Source organism: Hylobates moloch, unplaced genomic scaffold (genome assembly GCF_009828535.3).
Source record: "Hylobates moloch isolate HMO894 unplaced genomic scaffold, HMol_V3 SCAFFOLD_777, whole genome shotgun sequence".
Lineage (NCBI taxonomy): Eukaryota > Metazoa > Chordata > Mammalia > Primates > Hylobatidae > Hylobates > Hylobates moloch.
In genome coordinates, this window is record NW_026653052.1 from 2,040 (window position 1) to 17,428 (window position 15,389).

Consider the following 15,389-nt stretch of genomic DNA (forward strand, 5'->3'; position numbering starts at 1 on the left):
TAAATAGACCTTTACGTCAGAATAGTTTCCAACAATTTAGAATCTAATCTGTAGAACCAGAAATGCCTTAGTCATCTAGATTGACTTTATGTGAACAGGAATTTCCCCTCTCACTCTGAAATAAATGGAACTCCAGCTCAGGCTAGAGCACTTACAAATTACTTAAGCAATACATTTTAAAAAAAGAGCTACTATAATTTACAGCAAGAAACATCTCCTGTTAGTTACTCAAATGTACTAAGTTAAAGATACTAGAAAAAAAATTATCAAACTAAAGAATAAAAGTTATTCCCTTCAAAAATTTCACTAAATTTTCAGTGACATGTTAGATAATCTCCTAGAATGGAGTGAGGATATAATAAACAGCATCACCCTACCTAGCACATTTCCTGGAGGTACCTCCTCTAGATATTCCAGTTCTCTTCCCATCAGAAGATACAGGTTTTCCAGAGCACAGTATGCCATGTGGGGGACTTGGGGAAGGCCATCTGGTGGAGCTGAAAAGCCTAATGGTACCTGGGCAAAGAAAAATGATTGAAGACAAGTTAGGAGGCATTTGGAAGCATTAATTGGTATTTGTAAAGTTATTTTTATTCATCAGTAAGATATGGTATAGCAACATTTCATGTAAACCTGAAATATGAACATTTGAAATGGTATGATAAAATATGTCTCACTTTACGAATAAAATTTGAAATATTGAAACTTCTCAAATACTAAAAAATTGTCTGGATTCCCATTTAATCATAAGCTTTATGGCTAAGTAACATAAATTCTCTTGTGATCTGGTATTGTCACTTTAGCTGATCTCCACAGCCCCTGGTTATTTATGTGAACCATGTCATACACCAGTTCTGGTGACTACTGTGCTATTATTTGAACACTCACTATTACTATTATACTTTAAAGTTGTTTTATTTATAATGTTCTTCAAGTATTCAACAAGGGCTGGTGCTAGTGCCAAGTAACATATAAAAATAACTTTGGAAGGGTAGTTAGATATGATAAAAATGCAAAAAAAAAAAAAAGGCCAAACTGCTATTATATGCTATATTGTTCATATGGAAGAGCATGCTGTGATATATTAGGAACACTAATGAGAGGACAGAGTACATTTACAGCAAAAATATACACGTACAAGTACATTAGATTTATTAGCTCGCCATACATCATATTTATTCTTATTGAAATATCATCTGAAATGATTCAAATTTTGCATTGTGTGAAGTCTTCAGAAATATATCCACCATATAAATGCAAGTATCCAGAAAGTATTTCAATTAACCAACCAACCTATCTTTGGTGCTCATAGGCCTGGGGTGCTGCCCTAATGCTATGAAGAGAAAAAATGGCTGAGATACAACATATACAAAGATTATTAACATCACAAGCATAGAGTGACCAACGAAAAGGTAGTACAGGCAAGTAAATTCATAAAGGTTCAGAGGAAGGAGAGGCCCCTGTGCTAGGGTAGACTCTAGAAACTTCATGAAAATGATGACCTTTCAGGCACATGTTATATCTAAATGTATGTGTTCTGATACAATGACAACTCTCAAAGTAGCTCTAACGATGGGCTGGAGAGATAGAAAAATTATAAGAACTGAATAGAAAGAAATGGAATTATCTACACAATATGACCATCCACTTAAAACAAGCTACAGAAAAGTTATAATTAGTAAGACAGCTTAGCAAGGTGGCAAAAATGCAAGATCAGTAAGTTAATTATACTTCTATAATTAGGAATAGAAAATGCATAAACAGAATAAATAGCAATAAATAGAAAATATGTATATTTAAAATGATTTTCAGAATAGCAACAAAATCTAAAAAAGTGATCAAAACTCTTTATAAATAAAACTATAAAACTTCATGAAAAACATTTAAAATGACCTAAATAAATAGAAAAATAAAACTAATACATTCATGGATGGAGAGATGCTGTATTATAAAAATGTTGATTTCATGCCAAATAGGTGTACGGACATAAAGTAATTCCAATCGAAGCCTCAACAGGGCTTTTCATAGAAACAGACAAGCTGACCATAAACTTGATATATAGGAGCAAATAGGAACAAACAAGACACTAACAAAGAAAAACACGTAAAGGGATTTGGTTTTTTTGATGTCAAAACATTTAAAAATGAAGACAGCATTGAACAGAGACAGAGACAACCAGAAAAAATAAAATTAGTCCAGAAACAGATCTATGTCCATAGGTAATAATCTGATTTCTGACAGAGTGGACAAAGCAAATTAGTGGATAAAGATGGACTATTCAATAATGTTGGAACAGCTGGACATTTTTTTTTCTTTTTTTTTTTTTTTTTGAGACGGAGTCTCGCTCTGTCGCCCAGGCTGGAGCGCAGTGGCGCAATCTCGGCTCACTGCAAGCTCCACCTCCCGGGTTCACGCCATTCTCCTGCCTCAGCCTCCCGAGTAGCTGGGACTACAGGCGCCCGCCACTACGCCCGGCTAATTTTTTGTATTTTTAGTAGATACGGGGTTTCACCGTGGTCTCGATCTCCTGACCTCGTGATCCGCCCACCTCGGCCTCCCAAAGTGCTGGGATTACAGGCATGAGCCACTGCGCCCAGCCACAGCTGGACATTTAAATGAGGAAAAAATGAACCTGGATGCCTTCTTCACAAACACTGAATTAAATATTTAAACATGAAAGGTAAAATATTAAACTTTAGAAGAAAACATAAGAGAAAGTTTTGTGACTTCAATATAGACTCAGTCTCAATTTTCTTAAGATACAAAAAGCAAAACCCATAAAATAATGATAATTCGAGTACATTTACATTAATAACTTCTGCCTATTAAAAGGTACCAAATGGAAAGTAAAAACAAGTTTTACACTGGAGAAGAAATTTGCAAAATTCAAAACTGACAAGGAATTCGTATCCAGAATATACAAAGGACATCTGAAAAGCAGTATTTAAAACAATAAAGTAGCATAATAGAAAAACAGGGAAATGACTCCGAGAACTATTAATATCTTCACACGAGAACACAAGATTGATCAATAAACACATTAAAAGAGTAATAAGGAAAATGTAAACAAAAACTGCAAAACACCTTATCATACCCATCAGACTGGCACAAATCAAAAGCCTAACAAAACCAAATTTTGGTGAGCATGTGGAACAACTGTAACTGTTAAACACTCCTATTGGGAGTGTAAATCACAACTACTTTGGAAAATAAATTGGAATTATCTTGTTAAGCAGAAGATTACCAAGGCCACTCCACTATAGGTATATTCCCTAGAATTTCTTGTAAATGTGCATGAGGAGATACATACAAAAATAATGAAGGTAGCATTGCTTAGATTTGAAAAAAAAAAAAAACAACGAAAACAGCAAATATATAGTAACCAAAAAAATTGTATAAATAAAATCTACATTTAAGTAAAGGAATCCTATACCACACTGAACAATAAACGAGCTATGGGAGTAGGCATTAACATAGATTAATCTCACAATGTTAAGTTAAAAAAAAGGCAAGTTGTAGAATAACTACAGTAAAATTCCATTTATACAAAGTTTCAAAACCATGCAAATGTGACAATATTCTTTAGAAATACATACACAGGTTGTAAAACTATAAAGAAAAGCAAGAGAAGGATGTGGCAGACAGACTAAAGGTGCCCCTCCCATGATGCCTGCTTCCTGGTGTCCACACCTTTGTTTAGAAACCTCCTTCCCGAGTGTGAGTGGGACCTGTGACTTGCTTCTTCTAACAAACAGAATACGGCAAAGGTGATGAGACGTCACACTGTGATTCTATACCATCAGACAGGACTCTGTCTTGCTAGGAGACTCCTTCTAGTCTCTTATATGGCTTGATGAAGTAAGCCTCCAAGTTGGGAAGGTCCACATGACAAGAAACTGTAGGTGGCCTCTAGGAGCTGAGGGCAGCCAATGGCCAGAAAAAATCTGGGACTCTCAGTACTACAGGTGCAAATATATGAATTCTGACAACAACCTTTAGTGAGCTTGGAAGCAGGTTCTTCATCAGTCAGTCCTCCAGATGAGAACGCACCCTGGCCAACATTCTGACTGTGGCTTTGTGAGACGCTAAGGAGAAGATGCGGCTAAGCCATGTCTGGTTTTCTAACCCATAGAAACTGTGAGATGACAAAATGTGTAATGTTTCAAGCTGCTACATTTGTTATAATCTGTAATATGCAGTAACAGAAAACTAACACAAAGGATGAACACAAATTCTGGGTAGGGGTTACTTTGAAGGTAGGTCTGAAATATTTCAGGTTTTTTTTTTAAGCAGTTGGAATTAGGTTTTATGGTGCTCTGATTACTGAAATAAGGAGCCATTTGAGCTGTCAATGTATTGTATCATTCCTGCTTAAGACCTAAGACACATAAGCAACTGATTTCAACCTGTAGCAAAGACACATTATGCAGAGATAAATTGGATTGTTCCTGGAATTTGTAATGCCAAATAAATCAATGTTTCACTAAATAACAATGTCTTGCTCACTTACCTTCACAAAAAAGAAAAAAATTAACTGATACTTGACCCTTCCTGATAAACAGCAGACTATCAATTATGTCCAAGCCAAGATAATCATAGATGAGTTTTTATACATATTGTATCACTTTCAGACTCCCATAAAATATAACCCTATACACACCAAGTGCTATGATCTTTCTGGCAAATTAGAAAGAACACGCCATAGCTCAACAAGGACTGCTTCACTGCCACGCAGCACTGCACTCTCCAAGGATTAAACTGCTAACACTCATGAAATAAGCATTCAAGGCAAAGAAAAACTGATGGAAGAGATTTTCTTCAACTGCTACCTCCTTCTCTCTCACTTGTAGCCAAGTACCACAGCGTCCCTGGTTTATCTACAGACAGGCTGCTTCCTGCACAGAGAGGAGCATGTGTTCTTCTGCTCATGATGCTCCACAGTGCCAGCTGACAATTTCCTAGCTTACTGTTTTGTGCTGATCCAGACTGGCTACTTGGACCTCTGGTACTGTCTTCATCCTATTACCTCTATTATTTAATTATGATATAATCACAATGTATATATCTTGCCTACTTCCAAAAATGTTCTGAGACATCTCTAGCCTGTGATCTCTGTTTTGCCCCTTGGCTCAGGCATTTTTAGATGCTGCCTGTTCACCTACTTACAGACCCTCCTGACCAGACTCAGGGTCTGTGTGCCATGCAAGCCTGCCTATCCCCTGCTCACTGCCCACACCTTTGGCCTGAGCCAGCTAGTTTTTGGATCTTCCTATTTCTCAAAGATCAGCCATTGCCCTGGCTCCAGCATGACATCTGCTCTTATCAGTTCTTTTCTCTAACCACAAGGTGATTCTTGCCTAGAAGAGAAAAGCCTTATAATTAAATAAGGCCTGAAAATTTGGTCCACATATTGATTTGGTTTCCTAAATGCTACTAATTGAGACATACATGACAAATATTATCAAAGCAACACAAAAGGAGATACACAGTCACTCAAATGTGCCTTTCCAAAGACAAACTAAATCTACCAATAAGATAATCACCAGTCCCAACAAAATGTGAAAAGCTATCAGACCCTTGAGAAACAATACATAAATATTTTACTTTCAATTCTTACCCTTTGTAAAAACTCAAGAGGACTGTATTTGGGCCCCAAGACAAAAATTTTCTTTCCTCTTCGAGCCACACCACTGAACACCCGAGCAAATGCAATAAAAGACTCTTGGTTGTTTTCTTCCTGGAGCACAGGTTTAGGGGTCATCCTTTCCACCTGCTGCTCGTCACCTGACAGAAACAAAAAGATAATTAGTGCCAAGAATGCCCTCTTAATTCAAGAACTGTCTGGAAACACAGAAGGAGGGGTGAATATGAAATGTTTGGTCCAGTTTCAGAAAAAAAAAAAAAAAAAACCACCAAGAATGGAAAGAATATTGATAAAAACTATGATTAAAGCTTAAAAAGCTCAAGAACTAAAGGATGAGTGTCCCAAGTTAAGCAAAAAGGCAAACACTTTGCAACAGAGCCTACTTAGGAAAGCTATACCTCTTGGCTCCTCTCCTTTTGGACATGTTTCAAGGGCACTCCCATCTTGGGTGGGCTCCAAGGGTGCCTGTCCCTGCGCTACTGCAAGCTTCTCTGCATGCCTTTGTCTTGCACGCTCACGTCTCTGAGCAATTTCTTCTTGAGTGAGAGGCCTACAGGATATCACAAATATGTTATCATCTCTCAGTTTATCCAAGTAGGGAAACAGCAAGTATTGACATGGCTGGGTAAGATGAAGATTGGTCCCAGCTCCATTCCAGGCAGTTGTCTCCAAGTCCTCTACCTCTCTGTAGCAATAGGAGAGGGCCTATCAGCCTCTCTCTAATAATGCTGTGTCCCAACTATTCTGAGCTTATGAACTGACATGCAAGAGCCCAAGTCCCCATCTGGAGCAATGTACAACAGCATGGAACCTTTCTCCGATACCTATATTCCTTCTGGAAAAGGCAAAGAACAGGAAGAAGGAAGGGAAACAGTGACAGATATCGGGGTTTGGAACAACTCTGGCAGGGAAACAAGCATAACGCCTCACTAACTGGGGTTCAATAGGAAGGGTTCAAGGTCATGATGAGTACTGGCAATTCATCAGGACTAGAAGGTCAAACTGAAATATCAGCCACTGTGTTAGAACTAAGAAGTACCATCACAGAAAAGGCAGTGTGTGGGTGCGTATGTGTGGTTTTCCTTGGAGGTGAGAATGACAGGGGGTGGGGAAGGTAATTAAGCTCTTTTTCCTAAAGAATTACCCTCATGTCTGTCAGGACACAGAGAAGGTATTTAGAGTTTTAATACTAAAAATGTGTTGACAAAGGGGAGCACTAAGTCGAACACAAATTCTGTTTGGGAGTTTGGGTTTGGAAGGTAGAAACCAGGCAGGTAGACTGTTTCCTAGGACTTGGCTCCCTTCCCATGTAGGGGGGTCCTTATGAATCTACCTGCATGCTCAACCCCAACACACGAACAAGACCAATCCCTGTCCAAAGGCTGATAGAATAATAGCATCTTTAGCCATATACTCCAGGACTGAGCATCAAAGCACTCAGGCTAGTCCTCTTGTCCAAACTTTATGCTCCAGCTCTGGAAGCTGGACAACTCTTCCTGGTCCCAACACTTTGTGCCTCTCTCCCGTGTTGTCCCTCAACTTTGATATTATGATTCCTGCTTTATTTCCCAATCTCAGACTTCACACCTAACTGATAACCTTCATTCCCCACCTTGCCATGCCATATTCCCCTCCTCTCTCCGTAAGCACTGGAGGCCATGCAGGTAGCCATTCTGCCTACTTGTCTTCCAAATGGCCACAGACCCTTAGGGCTCCTGATGCACAGTGGCCTAACTCCTTCTACCTTTCTATTTCATGTAAGCTAACTTGGAAGGTGACTGCTTAAATCATTGACTGTCCACTGCTATACTCTTCAGATATCTGCCTGCTGGACAAGACTTCTCTAGTCCTAGTATCCAGGACTAGACACTACTTCTGCGTTCCTTAGCACCCGTCCCTCAAAATCAATGAGTTTAGTTCCAAGAGTAGGCCTTTCCACTCACACCCGCTCTGCTGCAGGTCACTGGGCTGTGCAATAGAATACAAAAATATGAAAAACAATCCTTGAGCCTAGCTTGGTCAGGTGTCTCATCAAGCAATCAAAATTGCTGGCACTAGGGGGCCACATTACCACTGCAAGAGACAAGCTCCTCATTATAGGAAGCTCTAAATGTCAGAACTTTCAAATACAGAATGAACTCTGCTTCCTCACAATTTCTAGCCATGGCCGCAATTCTCTCCTCTGGAGCATCATCTAACAAACCTACTTCCCTCCCCTCTCCTTTGAATCACCTGCATTCATGCCTTCCCCGCCTCCCTTCTTTTCCTCAGGCTGAGCACTCTAGCTGTTCCTTCACCCAATCCTTTGACAACTTTCCTTGTTTCTAGACTTTTGCTAAAAACTCATATGAATATCTGAAAAGTGTGAATTAAAAGATAAATGCAGAACACATTTTTATTATTAGAGTAGGAAGGAAAAAATACCAGAGGTACCTGCTACCATCTAAAGAGAAATGGTCTCTTCCAACAGGTTTATCACTATGATCTAGAGACTTAGTCACTACATATATTATAGCACATAATTTATCACAACAATTAAATGAAGTAGACATCACATTCCTATTTTACAAATAAGAAAAGGGAGACTTTGAAAACTTAAGTAACTCGACCCAAAGTCACACAGATATTAAACGGAGGAGTCATAATTTAAATCCAGATCTGTATGGCTCTAAAGTCTATGCTCATTATTACCTGGTTATGTCTTTCCTTCAAGAGGAATTAAAGATAAAATTGTCATCTTATGTAAATGTGATTTCACTTTAGTTTTAGTGAAAAAAGAAGTTTATTTGTTCAACTTGCAGATTCAATCCTCATCTGCCTAAGTTCATGAAGGGATCTGGAATAATCAGCATGTACAGTCATTAAGTAAGCATCAACTGTATAGATGCTTGCTGTCTATCTATGTATCTATCCATCCATCCAGTTAACAACTACTGTGTGCCACGCACTGCTGTGGGCACTGGGGATTACGGTAGAGGGGAATAAAGTAGATAGTAATCAGCAAGGATGGGTAAAAAGTACCCACTGTGTATCCAGTATTTGTTGAGAACAAAGAAATTTAGTTACAAGAAAACGGGGCCCTACTAGTGAGGAAACAGCTGTGAGTGTTAAGTTATTTAGGCTATAGTTAAACTAACCATGGATGTTACTGCCCGAAGGGACAATAGTCACTAATACTGAGATGAAGGAGACCAGAGGTGAGAATGTTGACCGAAGATTAAATGTCAGGTTGGAAGGTGAATTTGAAGAAGCAAAGAAAAGAGGCAAGAACACAAGAACAAAGGAGAAAGTCCTGTAACGGTCCCACACGTCATTTACAACCACGGCGGCACTGTCGAGCAGTGAGTAAAGGTCAGTATCTTCACTAAGTTAGGGAAAAATTTTTTAGGGTTTGTGGGTGCTGAATCCTGTTTCCTGCCTTACTTTTCTCCCTGGCACATATCACTAATACATTGTACTCTATACTAAAGGAAAACAAAACTCTGCTATTCTTGGCTTGTATATCTAATACAATGGAGATGAAAATGCTATCAAACCAACTTTCAATGATACACTTCCCCACATTTTACAAATAAAACTTAAATGAAAAAAAGTCAGCTAGAAGATAGAAAAGAACAAACTAATGATGATGACCTTACCCAGGTATACCTGAAAACACTATATTATTACATAACAATTGTTGAACCTGATATACTGGTTAAAAACCAATGACAAAAATAAAATCAGTGAAAAAACTTCATGGAATAGAATGGATTGCACTATCAGAAATACACTAAAATCAGAAAAGCATATGATGAATTATTAAGAAAAACATTCACAGAAAATGTAATTAATAGTAGAGGCATAATAATACTATTATTCATCAGCAACAAATGAAGGATGGGTAGAGGTAGGAATTTTAAATGATATAAATACATGTATTTCAAATCTTAACAGCAAGTTTTCCAATTCTCTGATATTACCTATGATTCTACCAGAATCTCTTAGATACTCACAATGGCCAAAGAATATCCAATATCCTAAATTTGTTACTACAAGAAATTGTTACTACATGTAGCACTGAAATATTATCTGTGAGTAGCCTAGATACATAATTAAGACATTCCTTCATTCCATTATTCACTCATTTACTTACTCAGCCACTCATTCAAACATTCACTGACCTGTTATTCCCCCTTTCCGATATTCACTCATGCATTCTTCATCTACTCACCCATCTATTCCTTTACTTATCCCCAGGGCAAAAATTATTGAATACACCTATGTCCAAATCACTAGGGAAGTACTAAAAAACAAAGCATAACCTTTCTCCTGAAGGACAAACAGAATTTTATCAGAAGAAAAGAAGTCTTCTCAGATGGAGGAACAGCACAAGTAAAGATATGACATTTGTTCAGACACTAGTATATTAGAGAAACAGAAATAAAAATCTAGTCGAAACATGGTTTGGGGTCAGGTCACGGTGGTTCTGAAATGCCACTAAGACAGGTCAAGTTTATTTCACAGGCTGATGATCTAACCTTCAGTCACTCACATATCATTTTCATGATTTCTGCTATATCTGCATATTATTTATTTAATACTTAAATACACAAGCATTTTTAAGTCAATAAAACTTTAAAATCTCATCATGGTAAAGGCTTTATCACCTGACATACACAGGCAATACACACAAATACAAATTAAAATAAATATGACAACTAATTAAATTAAAACTTGTTTCCCTAAGTACCACTAAAATCATCACCAACACTTTACACTTGAATCAAAACTGCTCAAGGCAGTGAGAATCATTAAGGGTTTTTGAGCAAGAGACATATCTTCATAGCTGAGTCTTATAAAGATCACTCTAAAGAAAGAATGGCAAGTGGATCAGTGGAACTAAAGATGGGGCAGGAGAACCAGCTAGGAGATTGCTGCAACAATATCCACAAGAGATGATCAGAATCTAAACTAGTGGGGAAAGCAGCAGAGACAGAAGGAGGGGGACACATAAAAAAAACAGGAAATGTAGAAGAGACAGATTCACCAAGACTCTGGAACTTGAGAAATATCCCTCTCTCACACCCACCACACCCGTGCACACATAATACACACAGGGAAGCAGAGATCCTCATACATTCATAATTACTGAGGTAGACAGAATTAAATGAGAGAAGACAGGCTTAGATTAGAACTTGCCTGAATGTTCAATAAAAGTTAACTGTTGCTACTACTACTAACACTACTCTTCAAACTTACATCACTTCAATTCAATATCCCAGAGCTGATTTCAACAGCTTTCTCCTACAGAGGTATCACAAAAGGATACACTACTGTACAAATTGTATGTTACCCTGGGGGTTGGCTTGATATGAATTCTGGGTTGAGGAGGAAAAGTATTATCCGTGCCCCTGCTACCCACAGCCCAACCAAACATACATCACATTCCTAGCCCAGCCCAACTTTCCCCTTTCCCTTACCTTGGCTTATTCTGAGGCAAGACCTTAGCATCAACTGCAAACATTTTGGAAACAAATATAATAACTGGAGCAGTGTCCTCACTTCCACATTTCATAAAAGCTAAACAAATAAGAAGTAAAAATGTCACTATTTTTCCCATTATTAAAAAAAACAGATTTTTCTGGAAAACAATTCAAATGTTTAGAACATGGCATCATCAAAATACACCAGAATCCATAACTTTTTCCAACTATGATAAAAATTTTAATTAGAAAGGGGTAAGATTGCTAGGAAAGAATAGCAGAGCAAGAGCAAACAGAGTTGGCAGAAATAAGGAAAGAAAAGCAAGCAAATTTGATGGGGTGAGGGATCTCATATGAAAGCTAAAGCTATGCAATGAGGTTAACCACCTACTATAAGCACTAATACATTTTTCACTGTATCAAGTATAGAAAACAGAATTGAGGAATGTTACCAAAGGCCAACAATCAACAAGGTAGCTTGTTAACAAGATATATAAAAATCAATAGCTTTTCCAATCCCCCACAGTAACAAGTTAGAAAATAAAATGGACAAAAATACTGTACTATATTAACAAATTCTTAGAAATAAATTGATTCAATACTATTAAGATACCAATTCTCCCTAAATACACAAATTTTAACACAATTTCATATTAACATATGAACATTTTCCTTAACCTATATTGGAGGTAAAAAAAACATTGATTAATGAAATTTTTTAAAGCAACTCCATCACCTCACATTAAAATAATTTGTATACAAAGAATTCAACAGTAAAATATAAACAAGAAAAAAGAAAAAACACAGGAAGTAAGAATCAAACATGTATCAGAAGTCGTGCCAGTGGAAGCTTTGAATGAGGAACAGAATGACATGCCCTGATTTATATCTTAAGAGGATCACTCTATTTTGTCTGCAATATTGAGAAAACACTAACTGGAATCAAGAGCAGAAGCAGGGATATTAGTTGTTTTTTGTTGTTGTTGTTGCTGTTTTTTCATTTGTTTGTTTTTTGAGACGGAGTCTCACTCTGTCACCCAGGCTAGAGTGCAGTGGCGTTATCTCGGCTCACTGAAACCTCCACCTCCCAGGTTCAAGCGATTCTCCTGCCTCAGCCTCCCGAGTAGCAGGGACTACAAACGCGTACCACCACACCAAGCTAATTTTTGTATTTTTAGTAGAGTCGGGGTATCACCATGTTGGCCAGGATGGTCTCGAGGTCTTGACCTCATGATCCACTGGCCTCAGCCTCCCAAAGTGCTGGCATTACAGGCATGGGCCACTGTGCCCAGCCTGGCTGGGATACTAGCTGTTAAACAATTAAAATAACCAGGTGAGAGATGGTGGTTTCTTGGCCCAGGGAGGCAGAAGTGAAAACATTGGGAAATAGCTCAATTCTGTATTTAAGAGGAAGAATAAACAGGATTTGCTGATGGACTGGATGTTGGAGTGTGAGATAAATATAAAGGCCATAGATGACTCCAAGGTTTTTGGACTGAGTAAATGAAAAGATTGAGGTCCCCCTAACTGAGATGGGAATGACTAGGTGAGCAGGCTTGGGGCTAAGATAAAAAGCCCAGTTTGGGATATGTTCAGTTGAGATGCTTCTTAGACAACACAGTGTGGAGTTCTAGATATCAGTCCAGAGTCCAGAAAACAGACATGCTCTGAAGACACATAATTGTGGGAATTATGAGTATGTAGCTGTCATTTAAAGTCTTGAGATTGAGTGAAATTATCAAAAGAGGGACTATAGGTAAAATAGATGAGGATCAAAGACTTGAACCTTGCTTGAGGCACCTCAAAGTTAAAAAGCCAGGGAGATGGGAAGGAATCACAAAAAGGCAATGAAGGATAAGCAGCCAGGGAGACAAAAAGAAAAGCAGAAGCACGGGAATGGAAGCAATGGAAGTCTAGAAGTCAAGGGAAAAAAGTGTTTCAAGGAGGAGTAGTGATCAACTGTGTCAATTGCTAGTGACAGATCTAGTCCTATGAAGACTGAAAACTGGCCATTAGATTTAATGAAGCAAAAGTCAATAGGGATGCCAAGAATAACTGTGTAGTGGTTTGGGGGCAGGGTTACAAAAGCAATAGAACTGGAGGAAAAGAATTAGAGATAAGAAAATACATAGAGACAAATTTCATGGAACCTACAAAGCCCAGAATGGGAGCTTCATTTCTCATGAGGAGCATGTGTACAAGAAGTCATTGGTCTCACCCTACTGGCTGAGCAAAATGGCTGTAACAAGAAAACCTTTGGGGTGAGGGTGGGATGCAACACTGGTGAAATGGTCATTTGTGAAACTGTTCATCTGTGGAAGTGGACATTTGGCAAATTGGCCATTTAGCAAACTAGCATTCAGCAAACTGGTCTAGAGCAGTCTGGATGGAGGACAGTCAACGACATGGTATATTCCAACAGGTCCATCTTTCCTCACCTGCTTTCAGTGCTTGAGTTTCTGGTGGAAGGGAGTCAAAAGTTTGTGATCCTGTGCACATCAGTCTCTCCACTCTCTCGGCTGTAATATCAAGGGGACTAGGAAGTTTCTGACACACCATAGCTGAAGTCTGTTGTTAAGGACTCAAAACCTTGAGCCAGTGCCTCCCACCAAGGTGAAGATTCACTGTATGCACTAAATATTGAGGTAACAAAGTCTATCCATACAGAAAATGCCTGTGCTGTAAGGCAACACTGCTTTATACATCACATCTCAAAACATGCATACAATTTCAGGGAGTTCACAAACTCCTTAAAGCTCAGAAAACGATCCTCATGACAGATACTTTAACACTGAGGCCCATGGAACAAATGAGAACAGAGCTTAGCAGGCTGGCTACAGGTGACCTTGAAATGAAACAGTTATCTAACACAAACATCTAAATCATCTACTTATATTTAAATCTTAGTGTAAATATTTTTATTTTTACAGATTACTAAAACACAAAAAGAATTGTCATCCTAAAGAAGTTCACTATCAGTAATGTTAACACAAATTAGTACTAGTGTATTAATTATTAAAGTATTTAATACAGTTTCATGGTAGAACACTAAATAAGCAGAGAAGACTTATTTTGGATTGAATGTTATTTCCAGAGAATGTCCTGGTTGCCATAACACATTGTTTTTTGTAGCTTTATCAAAACTATTTCGTTAAAAACCATTAGAATAAAGGATACCAAGAACAGCATGGGATATGGGTAGCCACTGACTGCAAATGGCGTTGATCTGAACTTTAGGGTCTGAATGGCGTGCCTCCCGGGCTCCAATTTTTAATCCTAAAGAAGTCACTATTTTATCAACTTTGTCTTTGTCCCTATAGTAAACACAAGATTGGAGAGGGGAAAAGTCATATGCACATATAAACAGGCAGTGGAACCCAACATTATTCAGCATATTTTTATCCTAATGTGTTACTTTTTCAAAAAAAGCTAAAAATGATTGAAAGGAATCCTGCCGCCACAGAAGGGGCTTCCTCAACCTCTACTCTTACACTTTCAAGTGAATCCTTCTTTAAGATTTCCCAGGAAGTACTTCTCCACAATCTCCTCAAGCAAGCTATATCAAGTGGTAAAGCAGCCTTACAAATAAGTGCTAACAAGTCATTATTCCACCTCAGGAATAACTTAGAAAGTAAATTTACTAAAGCAAACTTATACCAGAAAAGTTATTTCTCAACTTCCCCATTAATGATCCTAGCTATCAAGCACCTTTTCTACTTTACTATTTTTTAAACGTGGGTTTGCATAAACAAAGACCCACTGTTTCTTTCTATCCTTTCAACTCTTCTCCTCAGAACTCTGTCCCTCCAACATCACCCTTTAGCTGGGTTACATAGACTTCTTTAAATTGCTTCCAAGCCCTGTAATCAACTCATCTGTAGAAGCTCTGTTCACTTTCTCAGAACATCTCAGCTTTCTGAAATATGACTCATCAAACTGGAAAGCGAGACAAATTATACTGCCTAAAGATGCCTAAAGGTAAACAATGTTATAAGAGTCTTACTTTTTCAAGACAGCATCATACAAACTCCATATATTTTCCAGGATCAACTGTACAAATAAAGGTTTCTTTCCTTTGGCCTGTACAAAAGAATATACGGGCTTAAGTTCCTGAACATTTAATAGGCATTTATATATTCCTTCTTGACATGCTTTTATTATCAATATGTTTCATTTCTACTTGAAAATATTTATTCAAAAATAAAGTAGATGAAAGTAGTTATAAGAATGCACTAAACAGCCAATAATCCACAATCAGTAATAATCCACTGTTCTTTCCT

The 15,389-nt window shown here is 37.9% G+C and overlaps 1 protein-coding gene across 1 annotated transcript; it reads right to left on the reverse strand.

Moving 5' to 3' along the window:
• Positions 1-372: 372 nt before the first annotated feature.
• LOC116464471 (elongation factor-like GTPase 1) lies at positions 373-15,189 on the reverse strand (the record flags this gene model as incomplete). The annotated part of the gene is made up of 7 exons (XM_032147738.2): positions 373-516; positions 5,618-5,784; positions 6,043-6,194; positions 11,107-11,206; positions 13,548-13,670; positions 14,287-14,423; positions 15,113-15,189. Coding segments are annotated over 7 exons (900 nt in total), but the record flags the coding sequence as incomplete, so codon positions are not given.
• Positions 15,190-15,389: the final 200 nt, after the last annotated feature.